At 59.7% G+C, this 22,042-nt stretch overlaps 1 protein-coding gene across 2 annotated transcripts; it reads right to left on the minus strand.

The window, feature by feature from the left end:
- Nucleotides 1–12: 12 nt before the first annotated feature.
- On the minus strand, nucleotides 13–19,550 carry GNG12 (G protein subunit gamma 12). 2 transcript variants are annotated; one of them, XM_067001772.1, is made up of 5 exons: nucleotides 19,399–19,550; nucleotides 12,881–12,938; nucleotides 12,171–12,289; nucleotides 3,053–3,169; nucleotides 13–1,999 (listed from the first exon to the last, which is right to left on the minus strand). In XM_067001772.1, the coding sequence occupies exons 4-5, from the start codon at nucleotides 3,146–3,148 to the stop codon at nucleotides 1,874–1,876; spliced, it is 222 nt and encodes a 73-aa protein (XP_066857873.1). In that variant the 5' UTR covers nucleotides 3,149–3,169; nucleotides 12,171–12,289; nucleotides 12,881–12,938; nucleotides 19,399–19,550; the 3' UTR covers nucleotides 13–1,873. The 2 variants fall into 2 exon arrangements, with proteins under 2 accessions (XP_066857873.1, XP_066857872.1); XM_067001771.1 differs by having other exon boundaries at nucleotides 12,190–12,289; nucleotides 19,399–19,548.
- Between the last annotated feature and the right edge of the window lie 2,492 nt (nucleotides 19,551–22,042).

Genomic DNA, 22,042 nt, shown 5'->3' on the forward strand with positions numbered 1-22,042 from the left:
CCAAGGGCAGCACCATGCCAAACGTCTTTATTAGGAGGTACAAGGTTAGGCGCCTCGTGCAGCGGTGGGGTGAGGCAGGAGGGGGGCAGGACGGGGGCTGCGCAGCTCCAGGTGCAGGGCAGACCCCGGCGGCCCAGCGGGGCGCAGCTGGGCCCCACGTCACCGCCGGCTCCTGCTTTAAGGGCGAACACCAGAGGGAAAAAGCACGACGTTAAAAGTCATCTTTGCGTCTACACAGCTTGCCTTGGTTGGGGCGGGGAGCTGGGACACGCCGCGGATTGCTGCGGGACAACACCGTGTGGGCAGCTTCCCCTCGCCCCCCGACCTGCTCAGCCCCCCTGGTGCTGCCGGCCCTTTATACCCACACGCAGCCAAGGTCTGTTCTGAACTAGGTGCCTTACAAAATGAGAGTTAAAAAAAAAAAAAAAATCAGCGTGGATCTACATCGTTGGTTTGAAATTGTCACTAGAAAAATAGTTATAAAAATAATTTGAAGGTGAGCAGAGAATAAGCAGTACGGCTCTCTTACTGCCAGCCTTGTGTTCGCGTCTGTGAACTGTTGGCTAAAGAGGCTTGTTAAACAAATGTATAAGTTCTCAATATATTATCAACAGTGCATATATAATTTAATATAGAAATGACAAATAGGCAATGTAAGACAGTAAATTACAAGTGGTTAATAAGTTCTGTAAAGGGCGTTACAGAAATGCACGGTTATGGCAGATCAGGACTTCAGCCTCCGAACCACCGGCTACAGAGAAAGACAAAGAACATTGGTAGCCAGCTGAAGTCGGGATTATTTTAAATCCCCTCGAAGTTTTCTGTTAATATGCAATGTTTGTATAAATATTCTATTAAAGTTTATACACACACACACACAAGGAGGTTTTTATTACGTATATATATAAAATCACTTACTTGATGGAAAGGCTCCCCAGTTATATTTGCATAACCACAATCTGGATACAATTTGGCATTTTTTCCCCTCTAAAAAGGAATTTAAAAGAGAGCCAAGTTCTGAATCCCTGAACAAAACACAAACGAGACTTGGAGTGACAGAACCATACCTCCACCTCAGCCACAAAGCCAGGGAAACGTGAGCTTGTAGCCTTTAATTCTTCCGACAGCTTTTTTTTTAATACCAACACAGAGCTTTAATTAGAGAAAGCAGAAAAGCAGAATTGAGCAGAACTGAAGCTGAAAACTCTGCTTTTTCAACTCCTCTTGAAGAGCTATGAAAAAACCCTCAGCTATCTGACTCCTGCCACTTTAGGTTTTACGCTTACGAATCCTTGTCAAGAGAAAGAGGCATAACAGAGACGTAGACGTGAGTCGCTGGAGCTCGCCAGCAGTTGCTACAATGGTTTTCAAGGCAGCTGTTGCTAAATAATGCACTTGGACGTGGGTATGTGCATGAGCGCACGGCTGTGCGTCACCCAGGCAGGTATCGCTGCCCGCTCTGCGTGCACGCACAACCTGAAAAACTGAAACAAACGATGTTTAATTGGGATTCCCAATCTGTCCCTGTTCTGTCGGCAAAGCCAGGCAACTTTGGTGGTGTTTGTGGAAGTCGGGAGCGGGGCCGGAGCAGAGCGGCTCCCCGGGCACGCGGGCGGCTCTCACGGCGGAGCCAGCCCCGCGCCCGCCGGCCCCCGGCGAGGACCCCGCTCCCTCGGCCCGGAGGGCAGTTAATTCGGTTTGTAACCCGCTTCCTAATGAAGACCGGGAACAGAGGAAATGCTTTCGAAAGCTCAAGAAATCATTTATACACGTGGAAAAAGAAGAGTTACTAGCAGGTACCTTACAGGTTATTTGTCTATACATCTGCCTGTGCCTTGCCCCGCGTCGCAGCGCGGCGGTAGCGCGAGCGCTCCTATAACAAAACGCACGTCTTCTTATCCTTGAAGGGGTTCTCAGAGGCAGGTATGCCCATTAGCAACGGATCTTTCTTGGCATGTTCTTCACAATAGAGCATTAGGTCGGCTGACGCCTTTGACACCTGCGGAAGACAGAAGAAAACCATAAAATGGCCACGTATTTCCCTGGAATTAGCAATACGACCGGAGGAGCTGCCCACTGGGGAAAAGCCCTGTGCACGAACAGACCGATGCTGGGCAGCCAACACGTTATTTGGGCCCAGACCCTATTTCCTGCAAAAGCCAGACTGTCCTGGGTGTGACGCTGGGGCCAGCTTTATCTGCAGAGAGAAGAAGAAGATGAATCCTGGTGCCGTGCTCTTCCAGGAGCCCTGGGGATAGTTTGTGGCAGGTGGTGAAAGTACTGCTCAGCTCTTACGTAGCTCCTGCAGAAAGCTAAAAATAAACAGGAGGGGTTCAAAATATACAGCAGCTTTGTAATAAGGAACTTATCATCTGTAAAACCGGGGAGAACAAACAGAAGTGTCCTCGGATGACTAACACTTTCTAGAACGCCGCATACGGTCCCTCCTTGCGTAACGCCGCTCCGCAGCCAGCGTGGAAAAGGCACCTCCGCCGTGTGCACTTGGAGGTTTGTGCTGCTGGCCTCCAGGAGGGGCTGGGCGATAATTCGAGAAGCCAGACAGACAAAATCCGTCCAGGCAATATTACCAGTGTACCCAATATCCCATCCCTTCCAGCTGGGGAAAGAGTCGGGCTTCTTTTGTGCCTTGAGTTAGAGAAAACCAGTTTCAACGACCTTCCTTTCAACGACACAAAGGTGCAGATGCAACTTTCAGCCATTGGAAGAATGTAGCAAAATCACACAATTAACGCAACATATCAGACTGGAAGCTTATACCTGCTTTTTTTTTTTTTTTTTGCACACTTTTGACTTGCACTTCACGTTTTGCCCTGGTCTATTTTGCAAGCCAGTGAAACACCGAAGTACCCGAGGGCACCTCTGAGAGCAGCCCCAGGACCTGGCTGTGTTCAGGTTTCCTGGGCTGAAGCACAAAGGTCAAGTTCCAGGTGGGGAAAAAAGCTGAACGGCGTGCCCCCGCGCACAGGCGCTCCCTGATCACATCCAGGGCAAAACGGGAGAAAAGGAGGGCTGAAGAAGGACGTGCTCTCACCTTTATCCGCTCTATTGAGGCTTCTATTCTTAGCTGCTGGACAGTCCTCCGGGCCTGCGCTATGTTGTTGGTGGTGCTAGCCGTTTTGCCAGACATTTTCAGAGATCCGGAGGCGCTCTGTTGGAAAGACAGCGGGTTATTTTCCCAGCAGGCGGCCCAGCGTGTTGCACCCCTACGAACAGGCAACAGCAATACGCTGCAAAGGTGTTTTTTTCTTATTTTACACAACGGGAGCTGCCAGCTGAGTGTCGGCTAGTCCGGCACCAGACACCCCCAGGAAAACCACACGGAGCCCCCCTGTATGGCTTTGCCGCCGCCACCCCAGCGGGTCCCCGTGCAGCATCTCCCCTGGCCGGAGCAGCAGGACATCGCAGCAGGAGGAAGGGCAGAGTCTCCCCTGCCCTGCCCCATCTGCCCAGGCTGTTTCAGGTCTGCAGCAGCTTTGTGACACATCCGAGGGAAAAAAAAAAAAAAAAAAAAAGACGCGCACGCACACAAAACGACAGCCAAAGTTCACAGAAATACTGCCAGCTGCCGTCTGCTCCCATATGGCCACGTACGGAGGCGTAGCAGGCAAAAAAAAATAATAAAAGAGCAGCCCCGGGACTTTCCTTCTCTGGGTAAGAAGGCAAAGAGAGGAGGGACGTCCGCGGGAGGACGTCGGGGATCCTGCACAGCCTGAGCTGCCCGACCCCACAGCGTGCTCTGCCACAAGGCTCCTGGCGAGGCGCTGGCTCTGCGTGCGGCTGAGCGAGGTGGGGATTGTGGCAGTGGTTTGGGAGCGTGGGGTGCGGAGAGCCCAGGCACCGAGAGGCAAAAAACCCTCTTGGAGCCGCCCCGAGATAAAGGCTCTGCAGGCTGCTCCGAGCCACCTTCCCCAGGTGCCCAGGAGCTCCAGGAGCAGCGGGTTCGGGCCTCCTGCCCCGACAGCAGCGCGGGCAAGTGCAGCGCTCCGTGCTGGCCGAGGACCGTTTGCAGTCCGCGCCCAGCACCCTGCGCACCAGCACCCTTCAGCATTTGCCGCTACCAACCACCCGCGGGGCCGCGCTGCTCCGGCCCAGGGCCGACCACGCCGGCGCTGCTCGCTCACCCAGAAACGCCTCCCCGGGGAGCAGGGGCGCGGGGTTCAGCCCTGCTCCTCGCCGAGAGAACGGCAGAGCAGCCCCCAGCCGCTCCCCCGAGGGGGTGCTGGCTGCTCCGATGCCCCGCGAGCCCCTTCCAGCACAACCCCAGAGGTTCCCGAGGCCGGAGGGGCCGCGGCCTGCCCAAAGCGTCCCGGCAGGCAGCTCGCCGCCCGGGGCTTAGCTGAGCAGACGAGAAACAGGGTCACACGCCAAAAAAAAAAGAGTTTGTGACAGCGTCGGCTGACTTGGAGAAAACAACTCCAACTTCGTACCCATTAAAGCCGTCTCCGAATGATTAACTAGGCTCAGATGATTAACTTCGGGTTAAGCAGCTCGTGATGCGGCACTGGGAAGCACCGCGAGGGCCGTACCGACAGGTATTTCACGCTCCGCAGCTCCCAGCTGCCTCGTGCGGCCCCCGGTGAGGCACCGGCAGGGCACGGTGCAGCTTCCGAGCCTCCCCGGGCGCGGGCCGAGAGCGGCGGTGCCGGCAGGACGCGGGAGGACTCTGCCCGCACGGTGCTGGCCCGGCTCACGGCAGTCGCAAAGCGCGACCCTCGCACGCAGGCAGGGGGGGCAGCAATCACCGGTGCTGCGATTGCAATCCTACATTGCACTCCTACGCCCCGGAACAACCGGCACAAGGGCGCTCACGAATCTCCCTGCTCCACATGGCCGCGGAGCAGCCGCCTCCTGGGCTCCCGGCTGCTTTCCTGGTGCGTGCAGCGGGGAGGAGGCAGGCGCGGAGCAGAACCGGTTCAAACGTTGCACGCACGCCGAGTGCCAAGCCTGGGGTAAGCGGGGGAAGCGCTTTTTTTTTTTTTTTTTTTAAGTTCAGAGCCTTTAAACGCATGCCAGTTCAAAGATCACGGCGCCAAGCAAGCGCTCGGCAGCAGACGAGGCTCTGGGTGGCTGCAGGAAGGCGCTGCACTTGCGGCACGGCCCCTGAGCGTGCCTGCCCCGGTGTCCTGCGTGCAGCTGCCCCGGGAGAGCTGCAGCAAAGCCACGGAAATGTGAGCGGAGGAGCCCCCCGTGCCCCTGGGCAGGGCAGCAGGCAGCTGGGTCAGGGCAGCGTGCAGCAGGGCGGCCGTGCGGGTGGCTGTGCCGCTGCCGCAGCCGGCTCGGTACCCGCATCTCGGCTGCCTCCCCTCCCCACGGGCCCCTCGCTTCCCAAAGCAAAATTCCCAGAGCAAAAGCAGGGGAAGAGGAGCAGGAGGGGGAGGCTCGTCGCAGCGCTCGGCCTGCGGGGCGGCAGCACCACGAGGCGCAGCAGGAGCCCTGCTCGGCGCCCCGCACGCTGCCCACGCAGGCCGAGAGCCGCCGCCGGGGCTGGCACCGGGCTGCGCACCGCGAACGGTCCCTGGGCGCACGCGGGTGAGCACCGCGGTGACCGGCAGGGCAGGAGGAAGGCAGGCAGGGCGGGAGGAAGGCAGGCAGGGCGGGAGGAAGGCAGGCAGGGCGGGAGGAAGGCAGGCAGGGCGGGAGGAAGGCAGGCAGGGCGGGAGGAAGGCAGGCAGGGCGGGAGGAAGGCAGGCAGGGCGGGAGGAAGGCAGGCAGGGCGGGAGGAAGGCAGGCAGGGCGGGAGGAAGGCAGGCAGGGCTGTCCGCGCGACGGCAGCTCGCCCTGCAGCGCTGCAAGCCTGCTCCAGCCCTAACCGGAGGCAGGCGCGGAGAGGCAGGAGGCGAGGGAGCCCCGCCGTGAGTCAGCCAGCGCTGGGGCGGGGACGGCGCGCGGGGAGCAGCTCCGGCCGTGGGGGGGCAAAGTCCGGCTGTGCCGCAGCCGCCAGGACGAGAGGGGGGACGCGTGGCATCCCAAAGCCGTGCGCACGCCACGACCGGCCTGCGGTTACCGTCCGGCCGGGCCTCACACGGCGCCGTGCTGCAGCCGGGACGGTGCCCACCGCGGAGACGCGGGCCCCGGCGAGCTCTCCGCGCGCTGAATCACTGGTAGCGCCCGGATAATAAAAGGCGTGTTGGGTGATCCAGCCTGCACCGTACCTGGGAGGAGGAGGGAGGCTGAGGGACACACGCACAGCGGTCCGGCACAGCCACAACCCGTTCACAAAGGTTAATCTTCAGGTGGCTCGCTCTACTGCCGGGAAAGGGGAAGTCAAGGGGAATGCCTGTCACTGGAAGTGGCAACGGGAGGGAGGTGCGCGCTGAATGCATCCCACCTTATTTGTCAAACGCAGTCCAAGTGAAAACGCTGCCAGGAATTCGAGGCGGAGGCCGCGGCACAGTAACCCCGAAGCCCCGTGAGTCACACGAAGGAGCCTTTGCCAATTCCAGCCGGGGATGGCCAGCCCAGCCAGCCGGGGAGGCTCACGCAGCAGCGGGCAGCGCAGGGACACGCCGGGCGGTCACCGCAGGCACAGAAGCTCAGCTTTGTAAACCCGGGGGGGGGGGGGGAGGGGGGGGAGAGGCCTGGGGGAACGGGGACCAGGAGGTGGCACCCATGGGTGTCAGCCAGCGTGCTCCTGACGGCCCACCAAACGACAAGCAATCTGTTATTTACAGGTAACGGACGCACCCCGAGGCGTGGGGTAGCTCCGCAGCTGCCCACCCCCCTAATCCTGGCATTTCGGTTTTAAAGCCGCAGGGTTGAAACCAGGCACCGCAGACCTAAAAGCCGAGGCGAGGAGTTCCCGTCTCGCTGGCAGCCGTGGGCTTTGTGCTGCCTCTGCTCCCCGCGCCCCCAGCACAGCGCCTCTGCTGCCGAGCGCCCTCTCCTTTCCTAAACGAACGGCCTCGTTAACGAAGTTCCCATGCTTATTTTCCCAACCGCCCGGCTGCATTAATAAATTGGACGTTTCAAAAACAAAACCATAACATCAGAAAATTAACCTGCTGCGTCTCCTCCCCCCCCAGACAAACAGAAGCTGCGTTACTCTAACGGCCCTCCTAGGGTTACCGAATCTCTCCCGCAGAGATTTGCCAACAACCGGGTCAGCTCCCCTCCTGCTTCCCCGAGCCCCTGGCAGCCGCCCTGTTAAATGAGCAAATAAATAAGCAAATAAAAATAAAATAAATAAGCAAATAAAAATGAAATAAATAAGCAAACGGCTCCGGCTGTGGGGTTTCTTGTAGGGCGCTGGTGTCTAAACCCAAACGCTTGGTGGGACCCGCGCTGTGCGCGCCCAGCCTGGGGCAGCGCTTCCCGAAGTGTGGCTCTGGAGCAGCAGGGTGCCCCTGGAGCAGCAGGGTGCCCCTGGAGCAGCAGGGTGCCGTCCTGCCCCGTGCTTCCCCTGCCTGCACAAAGCCACCTGCAACGAGACGACCACACGGCTGGGGAGGCCGCCCCCAGCTCGCAGGCACTAAGCCCCCCAGGGGCGCCGCACAGCCCACGCCATCCCACCTCATCCTCCTGTCCCCCCCCAGCAGCATGCAGCCACCACTATTAAACCTCCGTATAAAAACCGAGGTCCCGCCGAGCTTTTCAGTGCAAGGACACGAAGCCCCCCCCGTGTGATCTCACGCTGTTCTGCGGCAGCACCTGGGCAGGAGCCCAGCGGAGGACGCACGCTGGGTGACATCCTGCGGCCCCCGACCAGCCCACAAGCGACCCCGCAGCAGGAGGGCCCTACAGGGCCAGGGTTAGAGGCGGGAGAAGCTCCCCACCCGGCACAGCTGCAGTCACGGCACAAATCCCGCTCGCCTCCGACTCGGGAGCTGCAAAGGGACCCAATTCTCAGTCCTAGCAACAGCCGTGCCCGGCACCCCCACCCAGCACCGACATTTCCCCACGAAGTGCTCTGGAAGCGCACGCGGCTATGTCTGAAAACAGCCGGGGTGTATTTTTTCCAGCTGCGGCTGGTCTAACAAGAGCAGCAAGCCTCCGTGCCCGTGCTTCACGCCTGCGAGGGGGCCCGGAGGTCGCCCGCCCGCCCGCCAGCCGGGCCACCTGCTGCACGCCTCCCGCTGCGGCTCGGGGCTCGTCGTGCCGAGCTTCTCTCTGCTTTCAGCCCCGAGCACACCGTGCAGCTTTCATTCCCCCCTTCGTAACACAAGGAGCCTCCAGGAGCAGAAAGGCGCAGCCGGCTGGATTGCCGGCAGATCGGCTTCTGCTGCGGAAGCCGTTACCTCCAGCAGGACTCGGCTCCCAGACCCGCAGCCCACCGCGTACCGTGGCACACGCTGCCGTGCCCTCGCGGTCACCTTGTGCCCTCTTCCACCCGCCGTCCCTACCCCCTGCTCTGGATGTTACTGCTTCCCCTGCTCCTCCATCGGGAAAGGATGGCACTACCCGCCCCGGAGAACACTTTTACGGTCCATACTCCCCCCTAAAGGGACACAGCCCAGGGCACCAGATGTGCAGAAACGCTATAAGCTCTTCTGAGCACGCAGCGAGGGTCTCGGATGAAGTTGTTACGGGAGAGGGATGACCACCACCGAGGGCAGCTTGCCCCCTGCAGACACCTCGCTGGCAGGGGCACACGCGGGGCTGAGACTCCTCCATCAACAAACGAGCGGAGCAAACCAAGCGTGCCACTGGGAAGGCTCGGGCTCATCCTTTGGGGGGAAAAAAAAGGACAAAACCTTTTTTTTCCCACGGAAAACTGAGGACCTGGGCTTGTTTAAATAACGATCTTTAAAAGAGGAGGGTGCCCACCAGCCGCGTTTGGCCACGGGGAGGTTTAGCTACAAAAACGCGTGAACCTTCCGGCGCGCGCTTCACGCAGGACGTGTACCCGCGTTTTTTAGTACGTAAGAGCAGAAACGGCTACGGCCAGGTGGAGCTGCCTCTCCTCCCTCCAGGAGCCCTGCTTTTAAGGCACTGCCCTACTTCTTCCCACGGGCTGTCAGCAAGGAGGATAAGGTGCAGCGGGTGCTCAGAACAACGGCCCCGGCAGGTACACAGCCGGGCGCGAAGGCTGAGCTCCAGCCGGGATAATTAAAGCCCGATCTGTCCCGCCAGCCGCGGGGTGCCGACCGCCACGGGGCGCCGACCACGGGTGCTTTGCCCCAGGGAGGCTCGGCCAGCGCCTGGGATCCGCGCCGCGGGGACGCTCGGCCCCAAGGGCACGGACGGCAGCAAGCCCAGCAGCAGGGCTGCTGCCCGCGGGGCGACGCGGCCGGGGGGCGCCCAGGCAGCGCTCGGCTCCCGAACTGCCCGTGAAATGGCACGGCGGGGTCCGACGTTCGCGGGTTTGGCGATTCCACAGCGAACGCTGCGGGGTTACAAAAGAAAATACCCTCCGTCCTGCGACCTCCCCGGGCATTTCCTGAAAGTCTGAAGCTGGGTGCCCCTTGCACATCGCCGCCAGCCCCATGGCAGCAACAGCTCCCCGCTGCTTTACAGAGCTGCCTCAAAACCCTCTGCAGTGAGACCTTACCCCCAGCACCGTCCCCCCCCGGCACCCTCTCACCCCGCTGCGGCTCTGCAGGCAATTCAGCAAGAACACGCCAGGAAAACCCACCTCCCGCCGCCTCTCTCCCCTTACCTCCCCAGCCTCTCCAGAGCTCGCTCCTACCTCCGAGGTCAGCGCTTTTGCTCGCCCCTCTCCGGCGCCGGGACGCTCGCAGGCCACGCGCCCTGCAGCACAGCCCGCTGCCCGCGGCGCGGCGCTGAGGGCTCGCCGGCTGCTGCAGGCTCCTTGCGCGCCGCGAGCGCTTCAGCACGTGCAGGCACCCGCGTGGGAGCCTGGAAGCTGCGGGCCGCGTCGGGACTTGAACGCCGCAGCTGGTTTTGCTGTGGGAAGCCGTGGCTGCCCTGCGCCAGGTCTGTTCCGACTTGCAGAAGCCAGCAGCGGCGAGTCCTGGCCAAGAAGCCCGGTGCCGGCACCGAAGGCCGCAGCCGGGGGCTGAAATAAACGACTCTGCTTCGAGGGCACGGCACAGCGCGACAAGATCAGCGCGCAGAACGCGGCTGGACCCAAGCGTCGGAAAATCTCCACATCTCCGTGCTTGTGCATTTCACGGCCTTGTTTTTTTTTTTTTAAATTTTCAAGTCCTTGAGGGAAGAACCTCTTGAGGGAAGAACTCCCGGCGTGACCGTCAGCCAAAGCGCCTGCCGCTTTGCATCCGAGCACGCCCGGAGGGGGACGGGGCTTGCTCTGGAGCCCGCAGCGTCTCCGTGCGCCGAGAGCAGAGCATGGATCTGATCGCGAGCTGGGAAGCCGGGACGCGTACCAAGTGTGGCACCCGGCATGGGAAGACGTGGTGCGGAGGAAGGGGAGGGAGAACAGCTTCCCCCACCCGCCAGCCTGCTGACACCTTCAGCACTCACCCGCCCGCCTCCTGGGTAGCGCTGCTCGTCCCATCCACAGCTCCAAAGGGCACGCTACAAAAGCTGCCCGCGGCGGGGACCCCGCTGGCCTGGGTGCAGCCCCAGTTAGGAAGCACTCGAAGGAGGGGAGGTGGCCGGCACTCCGCACCCGTGGGGCTGCCCGAGGGACGGACAGAGGGACGGACGGACATCCAGGCGCCCAGCCCTGCGCGGGGCCGCACTGACACCCAGTGGAAAGCAGGGCAAGAGGCCTGGCGGAGGGGAAGGCAGCGGCTGAGCCGCCTCCTTCCGCCAGACACGGTGGGAAACAAAGCCTGGGGAGCAGGGACGCAGCTGAACCCTGCCCGCCTCAAAACTACGCGTAAGGAGCAGAGCCCAGCGTGGGCTGGAGGCTTTCTAACCGTTCTACCTGCACAAGGAGGGCTCAGTGCGCTCGTGCATGTTGCTGCCCCAAGCCCAGTGCCCTTGATGCGAACCCTGGGGGTCCTGCCCCTGCCTGCTGCCTCTGCTGGGAACGATTACTGGTGGCAACGGCATCAGCGGCTTCCTGGAGTTCCTAGAAAAAGTTTGGTTTTGGTAAAAGAAAAGAAGATCCTTCCCAAACGGTAACAACCCTTTTAGGTGTTCAAGGATCACGCTATCTCGTGCACAGCAAAGCTAAAGCAGGCGGCAGCTGCAGCACCCGGCGCACGGTGTGAGCAGCGCAGGATAGCAGTCCCTTGGGATTTACCCCGCACGTTACCGAGAGCTGGAGGGATCGAGGCAACGCAGGTGCCCCAGAAGACCCAGCCTCTTTTCTGCTGGGCACAGAAGCTCCTGTCCTGTGCACAACCGGCCGGCGTGTTGTACAGCCTGCACACGCGCCGATTTTACAGGTGAGGTGGGCCTGAAGTCAACACAGGCACAGGGTCTGACATGGCAGAGAGGCAGGAGAGGAGGGTGGTGTAAGGGGGACCGGCACGCCTCAATCCTGTTCCGTCTCTGTGCCCCTTGTTTGGATTATGGCACACGTTAGCATGTTTCTAAATCACTTATTTAACAAGAAACGCACAGCACTGACAAACTCTCCTTCCACCTGCAGCTCCCGGAGCAAGTGCTGACGGTGGCCCGCAGTTCGCCGTGGGAAGCCTGCTGCTTCTGCAGGGGATTTACACACAAGAACATCCTCACCCGTAAATTCTCTCTTTTTCAAATTATAAACAATACTGCCGATCTCTTAGTCTTTCTAAAATGCATAAAAATCCCCAATAATCCGAAACGAAAAATAGACAACCGCCAAGATCTTCACCTGGATTTAACCTTCTGGGCTCTCTGTTAAGGGCTCGTTCCCTCATCAGCTCCGGCTCACCAGTTAGCCCAGTACAGTCCTGCTGACTGAGTCCGGGCCACAGCTACGTTTGATTTCAAAGTCAGCCTCCCAGCACGCGATTCTGACAAACCCAATTTCCTTGTTGGGAAAGGAGCAGTGGAAAAACCTGCTTTTATTTTCCTCTGTGTTTTCGCTGCCCGGACTTTTTATGTCTTCAGTATAAATGAAAGCCGTGAAAACTCACTTCCAGATCCAGGTTACTTCAAAAGGCATCTGAGAAGTGCTGTTTTCAAGTCACCAGCCTGATGCCACGAGGAGAGGCAACCTGCTCCCTGCCAAACCGGGGCGCAGCTTCCCCCGGGAGGGAGCTGCTCCTCCCCACGCGGCACCGCCCCGCTCGCGCACAGCAGAAAAGGACAAAAACGAGCTACAGAAACGCGCAGAGAGACGCAGGCTGTACCAAAATCAGTCGGTCTTACAGCATGTAAGGCAGGAACGGTCCGTGGTCAAACCTCCAGACGGGGAGTCACGAGACGCAGCCCAGCCGCAGGTTGCGTGACCTTGAGCGAATTCTTTAGTCTGAAAGAGAGATAAAGCCGAGAGCCGGGTGGGAGATGCTCTGCGGAGAGCTCCAAGGTTCCCGGGTCAAAGTCACTAAAGGGGTGCAAAGCATCACGCAGGCCGCTTGGCTGCAGGAATTTATCCGAGTGTTTATTTTGAGAAAAGGGAGAATTAGGAGGCTTTGCCTTCAGAGGTGGGCAAGCGATAACTACGAACGCGCTTCAACAAATACAGCAGTTACGGAAGGTTCCGCGCCACCCCTTGCTAACTGGGGTAGCCCCAAGGAAAGACCTGACCTCCGTGGGAGCAGCAACCCCTTCAAAACAGCGTTTCTGCCCCAGCGCTCAACGTGAAGTCGGACGAGGGTTATGGTGGAGGAGCAGCCGCTGCTGGCATAGCGCCGCCCGCAGCACGGGCCGGGGCACGGCCGCAGCCTGAGGAACACAGGCAGGCACGTGCCGCACGCTGGGACCCTCCCTCTGCAAAGAAGCTGAGTGTTTTGTGTTTGTTCTACTGCAGAATTAAATGAAATCAGAGGGGTTTGGGCCTCGCCGTGCTGTTTGGTGTTCTGCAATGGAAGAAAGGAGCGAGTGTGTGCTGGACACTCACCTACATAGGCAGCCCTGTTGCTCGTCCGCCTTGCTTGGATTTTATTTCTGCAGCGAGCCTGAAACAGAGTAAAACAACGACTGTAAGCAGTGCAAGAAAGCCAAAGCAAAGAGGAGCACCTGGGGCTTAACTCTAATCGCAAGGACTGGGGCATTTTGAGCTGGGCCCCCCAGAACACCTTCCTCAAGCCTCCCCAAGACCCAGCTCCGTTCCCCCTCCTGAGAACGCGGCCGCGCAGGGCTGGTTCCCTTGGGGCTGGCTCCCTTGGGGCTGGCTCCCTTGGGGGGCTCCCTGCCGCTCCCAGCCGTGCGGGAAGCCAGCATGTTCTCACTGCCTCCTCGCGCCCCGGCCTCACTTCCACCACGCTACAGCTGGGGAAAAATAAATGAATAAACACACTTGACTACAAGACTTCGATACGGGTTAACAGAGAGAAATAAAACGAGATTAACGTAGCACTGGTCGCAAAGCTTGTTCTGTATTAAAGAAAAATGGATACGGAACGGCGGGCGGTGCTTCCTTACAACATTCAAACGATGGCAATTCAGCGAGGGCAGCAGTTTTCTAAGAGTTTTGGTCGTGAATGGAAGTGAAGCGAGGAGACCGATACACGCAGATGGGCACCCTAAGGATGGAAGGCAGCGACTGACGGGCGCCTGAAGATCACAGGGGGTTTATTTGTTTAAAGTACACCTGGGAGACGAACGTCGGCTGCCTTGATGCTGGGGGCGGGAGAGGTGATCCTAAGGCGACCCACCCGCTGTGAGAGCCAGAGCGGGGCCTTCGCTCACAAGTCCACGTTGCTTTTTCAATCACCTTGCCTTGGCCCTGCCCGGAGGCTGCGTGCGGGCTCAGTGCGAGCCGGGGGGCACCCAGGGGCGCGCGGCACAGCTTCAGGTTGTGCAGCCAGCGAGCAGGCATTGAGCCCTGCCTGGTAATCAGCACATTCACCTCTCCTATCATTTACAATGCAAATTATGCAACTCTGCGGCCCTGCGGAGCCATCGCTCTTCCAGCACGGTGCCAGCCGCCCGCCCGCGCCGGCTGCCTTCAGACTAAGAAGCCGGGACACCAAGAACTCATTCACCAAGGCCTGGCAGGAGCCAGGATCGCCACTGACACCTTTTGGACAAAAACCAAGCCCCGTTTGCCGAGGGCTGGTGGAGGCCTGGCTCCAAGCCCCGGCGCAGGTCAGTAACCAGCCAAGCAGTGCAATTAGCCACAATTTACAAGTGCTGGTAGGCAGGAAATGCAGGGCAGACCCCCAGCGTGCCACCCCACTGCGCCACCCCAGTGCGGGGCGAAGCCACAACGCTGCCGAGAGGCAGGGTGAAGGGAGGCAGGGGTGGGCTCTGCCGGCACAGTCCCGGTAACAAAGCACACCCCTCTCCCCACGCTGGAAACGGCGCTCAAGTGTTAATAGCTGCTGCTTAAATCATCGTGAGGAGCAGAAAAACGAGTCGCATCAAAAGCGGGACTGCCCAGCCGCAGGAATCGTTGTTTTCCCCAGCTCTGAGCCTGTGCTTCTCGCACGCAGCGAGGAAACGAAGCGCACGCGGCACCCGGCCTGTGCCCACACGGACGGCTGTGCTGCACAAAACGAGCTTTTAATGGCAACGAGCTTTCGTTTTGCAGCGAAGCGAGAGGAGGAGTCTTCTGCCCACCTAAAAAGTCTGCCTGAAATGGGGAAGTTTTGGGACGGCTTCAGAAGCAGCTCGAACGCGCGTGCAGCAGGACGAGGAGGCGGCAGGCCGGGGGCCCAGCACCGGCTGCAGCGGGACCAGCCCCGCTCTCAGGGCAAATCCCCCCAGCCTCACAGCGACACAAACCAGCTGCAGCCGGGAAGACGACGGTCGGGCTTCCAAAACTGCCTTCTGCTCATCCCCGCTCCAAGCGGAGACCCAAACGCCCGACTTCTTCGGCTTGAACCTACAATCTTTCCATTGCGCTCGCTTAACTTCCTTCTGCAGCGCTGAGACGAACACGTTTCCTGGCGACTTAAATCAGGGACTCTTTTGTCATTATTTTGATTCAGAAATCAATGCCTCCTGGACTTCTGCGTCACCGGTAGACGACTGCAGATCCGTATTTAATGTTGGTTTACATTCCCTTCAAGCATGTCCTGCGGCAGCACAGCTTTCCAGGGGATCGCTTCTGCCAGCTACGCTCGCGGAGGTTCAGGACCGCTGAAGGGAGAGGGCAGAGCAAACCCTGTATTTTTTAGATGAGCCAGTTTGGCTCATTTGGCTGCCCGCCGTTTCAGGATGCACGCTTTCTTCCTTCTAAGGTTTACCTTCCAAGCTGCTAGATGCCCGAGAGGTTTTTACAAGCTCGGCACTAAACCAAATGTATACACAAACACAATCTTACCTACTCTCGTGATGCATTAGCCCGTCTGAACCGTACTTGCCCGAGTCTGACACTCTCTAACAGTTTCGAGGAGGGGGCAGCCCCATCCCCGCAGCCTCCTCCTGCGCGAACGCTCCCAGCCACGACGCCGGCAGCAGCCGGGACGGTTCCTCCGCAACGCCGAGGCGACGGCCCTCGCACGTCCTCCTGTACCCCGACCGATCCGGGCGTGGGTTGGACAGAAAAACGAACAACGCAGTTAGCTCCTCGGCCACTTTGAAGTAATTCTTACCTACGAGGTAAGCCTCTGGATGGCATACAGGTGCGGCTCAGTGAGGTTGTGTAGCTGAAGGACCCATCCTCAGCGTCCGCCGGGACGCCACCACGTGCCGTCCTGCCCTCAGCAGGCTTCGAAACCACAGAGCTGCAGGGCGCTGCTGCAAAGGGTCCTTCAGGAGAACCTCACTTCTCGAACGCAAGCTGTAGTAAACCACCCTGGGCAGAGTTTTTTTTTGCACGTTCGCTGTAAGGTGGCAGCACAGAAAAAAAAAAAAATCAGGTATTTTTGACCTTCTGTATCCGTCTGATTTTATTTTTAAAACCAGAAAGGGAATTTTCTTCTGGGAATACACTGGCTACTCGCTGAAACGATGAATGGTCTTGCAAAGAGCCTTTTCCTCTTTCGTTAACTTCAAAGGCATACGCAGATACATCAAAACACCTCAGAACAGCAGAGGCTGCACCAAGCGTTGGGGAAGCCCAAGCAGAGAGCCCTGAGAGGGCAGGACAGAAATCCAAACACGTCCAGCTGGGGACAGACGGCTCCGGAGAGGGCCCGCTGCAGGCAGACTTCCTACATTATAAGCAATTTGAAGCTGAGGCTTACATTTATAAACAATTAAAATCGCCTTCCGTCAAACACGCCCGTGTGATAATACACCCGTGTCGGTGCGGTGAAAGCTTTGCAGCTTTGCTGGGCCACGAAGCACAGAAAAGCAGCAGAAGTGCTGCGGCGACCGCGGGCCGAGGGACGTCTTCTTTACAGCGAGGGTCGGCGTTTTGGAAACGCTGCAGACGCTGCTGCGGTCACCGAGTGCTCGGGGCCACCGAGCCCCCGCCCTGCTGCTGCTGCTGGGGCTGCTCGGCACACGCCCGGAGGCAGGAGATGCCAGGGAAGGCAAGGGGCTGCGCGGGGTGACGGTGCTGCGGGAGACACGCCGCCCCACGGCAAGGCGCCGGGACGGCCCGAATCCCTCCCAGCTTTTACACCCTTCCGCCAGGACGGGGCCGCTGCCTGCCAGGCTTTGCCAACCCACCCACGGCCGCCGCAGCAGTTCCTGCTCTGCAAGCCAGACTCCAACAACAGGTTTCCCCGATCCCCTGCCCGCACCTTCCCTTTCTAACGACGCCCTCCGCTTCCCCAGGAGAACGCCCTGCAGCCGCCCGACTCGGAGCTCCCCAGCATGAAGCCAGCCCCGGCCCCGCGTGCACGGGGCTGGGGACAAACGGCCGGGGCTGGGGACGATGCCACGGGCTGGGGACGATGCCACGGGCTGGGGACGATGCCACGGGCAAGACCAGCCCTCTCTGCCCGCCGTAGCACTAACTCCGCCGCCGGGCCGGCCGGCAGGACACGCGGGCGCTCCCCGCGCTCTAACCCCCTCACACGCCAAGACGCTGACACGGCCCCGGGAAGCCGAGTGTAAACGCCGTGCTGGGGAGAGCCCTGCGCGGGTCCAACGCCTGCCCAACGCCCGCGTGGAAAGCTCTGCTTGCGCAGGGGTGTGCTGGAGGAGACACGAAAGGCAAGGCAGCAAATGGGGTTTCCCGGCATTACCCACACCCTGCCAATTAATTCAGCGGGCAACTGTCCGAATCTGTCTTCTCGCAGCCTGCCGCGCCACCCATTTGTTCATATTTAACACCAAACTGTTTTCCTCTGCTAATCTGTTTTTACCTACCTCCAGAAAACCCCACAGAGAACTCTACCGTACCTGTGAGGACTCCTGTCATTACTTCTGCTCTTTCTGCTACTTCTCTTTAATCCTTAGAGAACACAGAGTAAAAATCTTTTGCTCATGACTTCAGGATTTTCTCTTCCCCCTCCCTCCTATAATCCTCAACAGATTTCAGAAGAGAGCACCGTGTCAAATGCAGCGTCAGTGTTCGGGTTTAGAAAAACGAGGTCTCATTGTGTAAGACCACGAAACGCAGAAAGCAGCTGCACGATTCCGGCGGTGATTAACTCCGAGCAAATCCCGAGAGTCGCCCAACATCTGCAGCTCCAACTTCCCAAGAAAAGGCAAGCCCGCAACTACTTCCCAGATCTGGCGAACTCGCTTTCTGCTTTCATTAAAGCCAGTGAAAGTTTTACTACTGATTCCTATCTCGGCGAGATAAGGGGTTTTCTGTGCTGGAACACGAGGCCCGAGAGCCCCGCTCCTTTCTGGGGCACGCAGACGACAACCTATCTGCAGAAACGCAAGCCTTCTGAGAGCGCTGCTAAACAATCTGGCCAGTACTGTCGGGGCGAGTTTCCGTGCTAATTACAGACTGCTTCGGAAGTCCCTCTTCTCTGCCCCCGAGGGGACGGCTCGCGCTGAGATCTTTGCCCTGGTAGGGGGATGAAGCGAGACGGCCCGTGGTGGAGATTTACGGGGCCGCCCCGCGGACTTCCGGAGCGGTCTGAATTTGCTTTTGCAATGAGCCTCATCGCAAGACGATGCATCTGGGAAGAAAGCACGCTCCCGGCCGGAAGAGCCGTGGCGCTCGCCGTCTCCCCGGCGGGCCGAGGATCTGAAGAACACTCGGGGGTATTGTGGAGCCGCCGCCGCCCGCCTGCCTGCGTCTCCCACGGCTCTGCGCTGCAGAGGAACTTCTCGTGACCTGGGCTCAAGTATTCCGAGTATTTGGAGGAACACAGCCGAAGAAACGAACTTGCAGCGTTCATAAAGGAGTTGTTACACGGCCACAGAGAGAGATCTGAAACAGCAGCCGTGCCTGAAATGCAATGGCTGTGTTGAAACTTAGTGCTGCTAAGGGGTTAGGGATGCTGGCGGTGATGCCGATCAGCAGCGATTGCTGTCTGGGGGCCCCCCGATGTCTCCGAGTAGCATGAGTGCTTCATTAGCAAGAAAAAGGTGGTCCCATCAGCTGTGCGATCACACAAGCCTGCCTCACTGCAAGGCTCAGCCCTCACAAGGTGCTTCCCTTCCGAATTTATTTGCCACTTTAGCGCTGGATTAAAGACACCCCAAATTCCGGTAATACACCCAGCGCAAGGATGAAACACGGGATTGAGGAGTCATTAACCGCATGCTAATCCCTTAATCCCATCCCGTGGCACAGGAGCAGCACGAAATACCGCTGCCGCCCGGCACTCGGTATTTACTCGCAGGATTTTACCCCTAAACGAACTTACGAGGGAGATAAATGCAAACGAGCAACCTGTTAGGATGTAATTAGCCCCGAGAAGCGCCGGCGAGCAGCCTGACGGATCGCTCCCAAGCCGGCGCGACACGCGGCGCTACCCACACCGCGTGCTGTTCGCCGGGGCCGGCCTCCTCCGGGGGCAGCCGGGCACCCTCCTGGGGCCTCCCCGTCCCGCTGCAGCCCCCCTGCAGCGCGGTGCCAGGCCCCGGTGCCGGTCCCGGCCTCGCCGTCGCCCTCACGCGAGGCCTCCGGCGCACACGCGGCCGGCGGGGCGAGGCCGTGCGGGCGACGCCGCGGGGGCTGTGCAGCCACGCCGGGCGGGCAAAGCGCATTTGCCTTTTTTTTTTTTTTTTTGCCCCAAACCGAGCAAATCTCAGCGTGGGGCTGAACTTCGAAGTCCGTGCCGTTAGCGAGGCGAGCCCGTAGTCGCAGCCCGCTGCCAGCCCCGCGCAGCCTTCCCCGCGGCCCCAGCACGCGGCGCTCCCCCACCCGGGGCCCCTCGCGGAGGCGGCAGAGCGAGGCCGGGACGGGAAAAAAAGAATAAAATAAATAAAAAGCAGCAAAAAGCAGCTACAAACTCCGCTCCAGGCGCCACGGGCCCACCCGAGGCCGGGCCCGCCCGCGGGCCGCTTCCCTGCGCCGCCGCCGCCCCTGCCCTGCCCTGCCCTGCCCGGCCACCCCCGCCCGGGCCCGGCCACAGCCCCCGGCCCGGCCCGGCCCGGCCCGGCCCGACCCACCGTCCGTCCGTCCGCCCGTCCGTCCTTCCGGCCCCGCTCCCCGCCGCCGTCCTCCGCCCGCAGCCCGTCTCCAGGGGCGACCGGAGCGGGCGGCCGGGCCCCGCGCTCCGCCTCCTCCGCCCCGCTCCGCCCGCGCTCGCCCCGCCCGGCCCGGCCCCGGGAGGCCCCGGGGAGGCTCCGGGAGGCCCCGGCCCCGGCCCCGGGAGGACCCCGGAGGTCCCGGCCCCGGCCCCGCAGCGCCCCGGAGAGGCCGGGGCTGGGGGCCGGGGGCTGCGTGCCGAGGGGCGCCCGATGCTGCTGGTGCTGCTGCACGGGGAGCCGCGCGGTTTGGGGCTCTCGGAAATAAAAGTTTTCGTGTTAAAAAAGGGGGTTTTCCTCTTGTTTTGGGTGCGGTGACGTGTTGTTGGGGTGATACGATGTACGCAGGGGTTTATATGCCCCTGGGTGCCCCCGCGGCAGGGCAGTGACAGCAGGACGGGGCTCGGGACGGCACAGCAGCCTCGAGCGCTTCGAAGACAGATTTTGGCCATGCTTTGGTGTTTACCCAAGCTCTGTGCCTTCAGTCTGAAAGAGTAGAACAGGGGCTGAGGGAGCCCTTAGAACCCCCCCAATACTCCGTGTCAATGGCACCGGGCCCAGGCGAGTGGCCTCCGTGGGGAGTTGGGGCCAGGAGACACCAACCACGGCACCACCGCCCGGCTCCGTGCCGGGACGCACACCGAGGTGCGCGGAGCCAGAGCCTCCTCCAGGCCCGCGAGCGGTTGCGCCACCAAACCCGGTCCCTCCGGTTCCCCCGGTGCCCGTGCGGAGGCAGGAGCCGGGCTGCGCACGGGCTTTGGGTGAGCGCGGCCCGCAGCGGGCCTGGCGGCTGTCGGGGCTTGCCCTGCGCCCCGCCGGGCACGGCCGCGGCCTGCTGCTGCTCGCAGGGCGCGGCGCTGCGGTGCCCCAGTCGCTCGCAAATCGTGTTTGTTCGCAGGGGAGGGTGCTGGTGAAAATTTGAATCCAGGCCTGGAAGCCCGCGGCAGCGCCTGTTAGGTCACGTTAAGTTTCGGGTTTATACCCGACCGATTTTTGTGGAGATCGAGGAGGACACGAACAGCTGAGGTTCTGTGCCCGTCCTGTTTTCCCTTTCTATCGGCAGCGGTGCTGTGCTTTAAAACCTGAGTTCTCCCTGGCAGGGGGGCAGGAGGTGGCCGTGGGCACTACACGAGGAAGCCGGCCCCACACACCAAATCCTGCCGCCTGCCTTCACCCACTCCCCCCCCCACCCCGGTGAGGGGCCTGACGCAGGCACTGGGAAAGGAGAAAATTGCGGCCCCATTGCAACCGTGGCTTTCTGAGACCGACACTGGGGAAACTGGTGTGCTATCAACAGGGATTTGGTGCAGAGCGCATCCCCCGAGCTGCAGCCCCGCAGTCTGGCAGACGTGGCACTCCCAGGAAAGGCCGTCGTGTCCTCTCTATTTTCCCCAGCCGAGCTGGCTTTGACGCCATCCCAGCGCAGCCAAGCCGTGACTCTTCTGGCAGAGCCGGGTCTGGGCACGGTGTCAGCCCCTCCGCAGGCAGTGCCCGCAGGCGGGGAGATGTCACCGCCGTGCCGGCAGCCGGTGCCGTTGCAGTGCTCCGGGTGCTTGTTGCACCAGGACGTCCTCGCTCGTTACACACTGGGGCCAACGCAGGAATAACGCAGCCCAAAACAATGTCTCTGCACCCAAAAACCATCACCCGACACGCACCTGCGGGCATCCCGCAGCAGGACGGTGTCCCCCTGCCCCCTCGTTTGGTTCCTGGTGGGGAGGGATGGGGACGGAGCGGGCGCAGGGCTCTGTGGCTCTGGTTTTCTGCCTGGCTTGGGGGAAAATGGGTGTTTTCACCCAAGGTGCGCTTCCACTGCAGTTCCGGCAGCAGTTTTTGTTACAATTGTAATTTTTCAGACTTCCGACAATGGCAAGAAACCTGATCTGGTTTTTCAAGTTTTTGTTAGGACTTATTTTTCCCAAATTAATGTAAAGGTGTCTGCTTTTCTTTTAAGTGAGCTAGCTTTTAAAGACCACTGTTTGCGTTTTGATGTAAAATAAACAGAGAATAATAATAAAAAAAAAAGTCAAAAGAGAGTGAACTCATGCAATTTCTAATTAAAAAAAGACAATTTTCCTCATGCTTAGCAGGCAGCCAGCTGGCTCCCAGGAAGCGATGCCCTCTCGTGGGCTAAAGCAGCAGCTCTCCAGTAATTCATTTATAGTCATCAGCTTAATTAACTGCCATTTACCTACCTGCTGACACATTTCCTCTGACGGTCTTCTGATGGGAGCAGGGGCTTTTGCTGGTGGGCCCCTCGTTCACCGCACAGGAGAAGAGGAGAAAACTGAGCTCAATCCCCACCTTTAGGCAAACTGAAAAGCCGCCTGGAGCAGGTATTTTCTAGGTTTCAAAAAACACCAAGTACGCTCTCATTGGGACTATGCAAATAATTCAGTTCTTTAGCGGCAAAATTATGCTTCTTGACCAGCTGAATAATTCCTTTGATGAACAACAGGATTTGCTGTTCCAACCGTCCTTGCGGTGATTAATGAGCTTCATTTATTTTTATACACTTATCCTTTAAAAAGGCGTTTTATATGCCATTCACAACTACCAAACAAAT

Source organism: Anser cygnoides, chromosome 8 (assembly GCF_040182565.1).
Source record: "Anser cygnoides isolate HZ-2024a breed goose chromosome 8, Taihu_goose_T2T_genome, whole genome shotgun sequence".
Lineage (NCBI taxonomy): Eukaryota > Metazoa > Chordata > Aves > Anseriformes > Anatidae > Anser > Anser cygnoides.

What these genes read in the sequence shown, in the direction of transcription:
- GNG12 (XM_067001772.1), bottom strand. Translation starts at nt 3,148, where the DNA reads ATGTCTGGCAAAACGGCTAGCACCACCAACAACATAGCGCAGGCCCGG. An exon ending in CCTCAATAGAGCGGATAAAG is followed by an intron (nt 2,000 to 3,052) that starts GTGAGAGCACGT and finishes TGTCTTCCGCAG; the next exon opens with GTGTCAAAGGCGTCAGCCGA.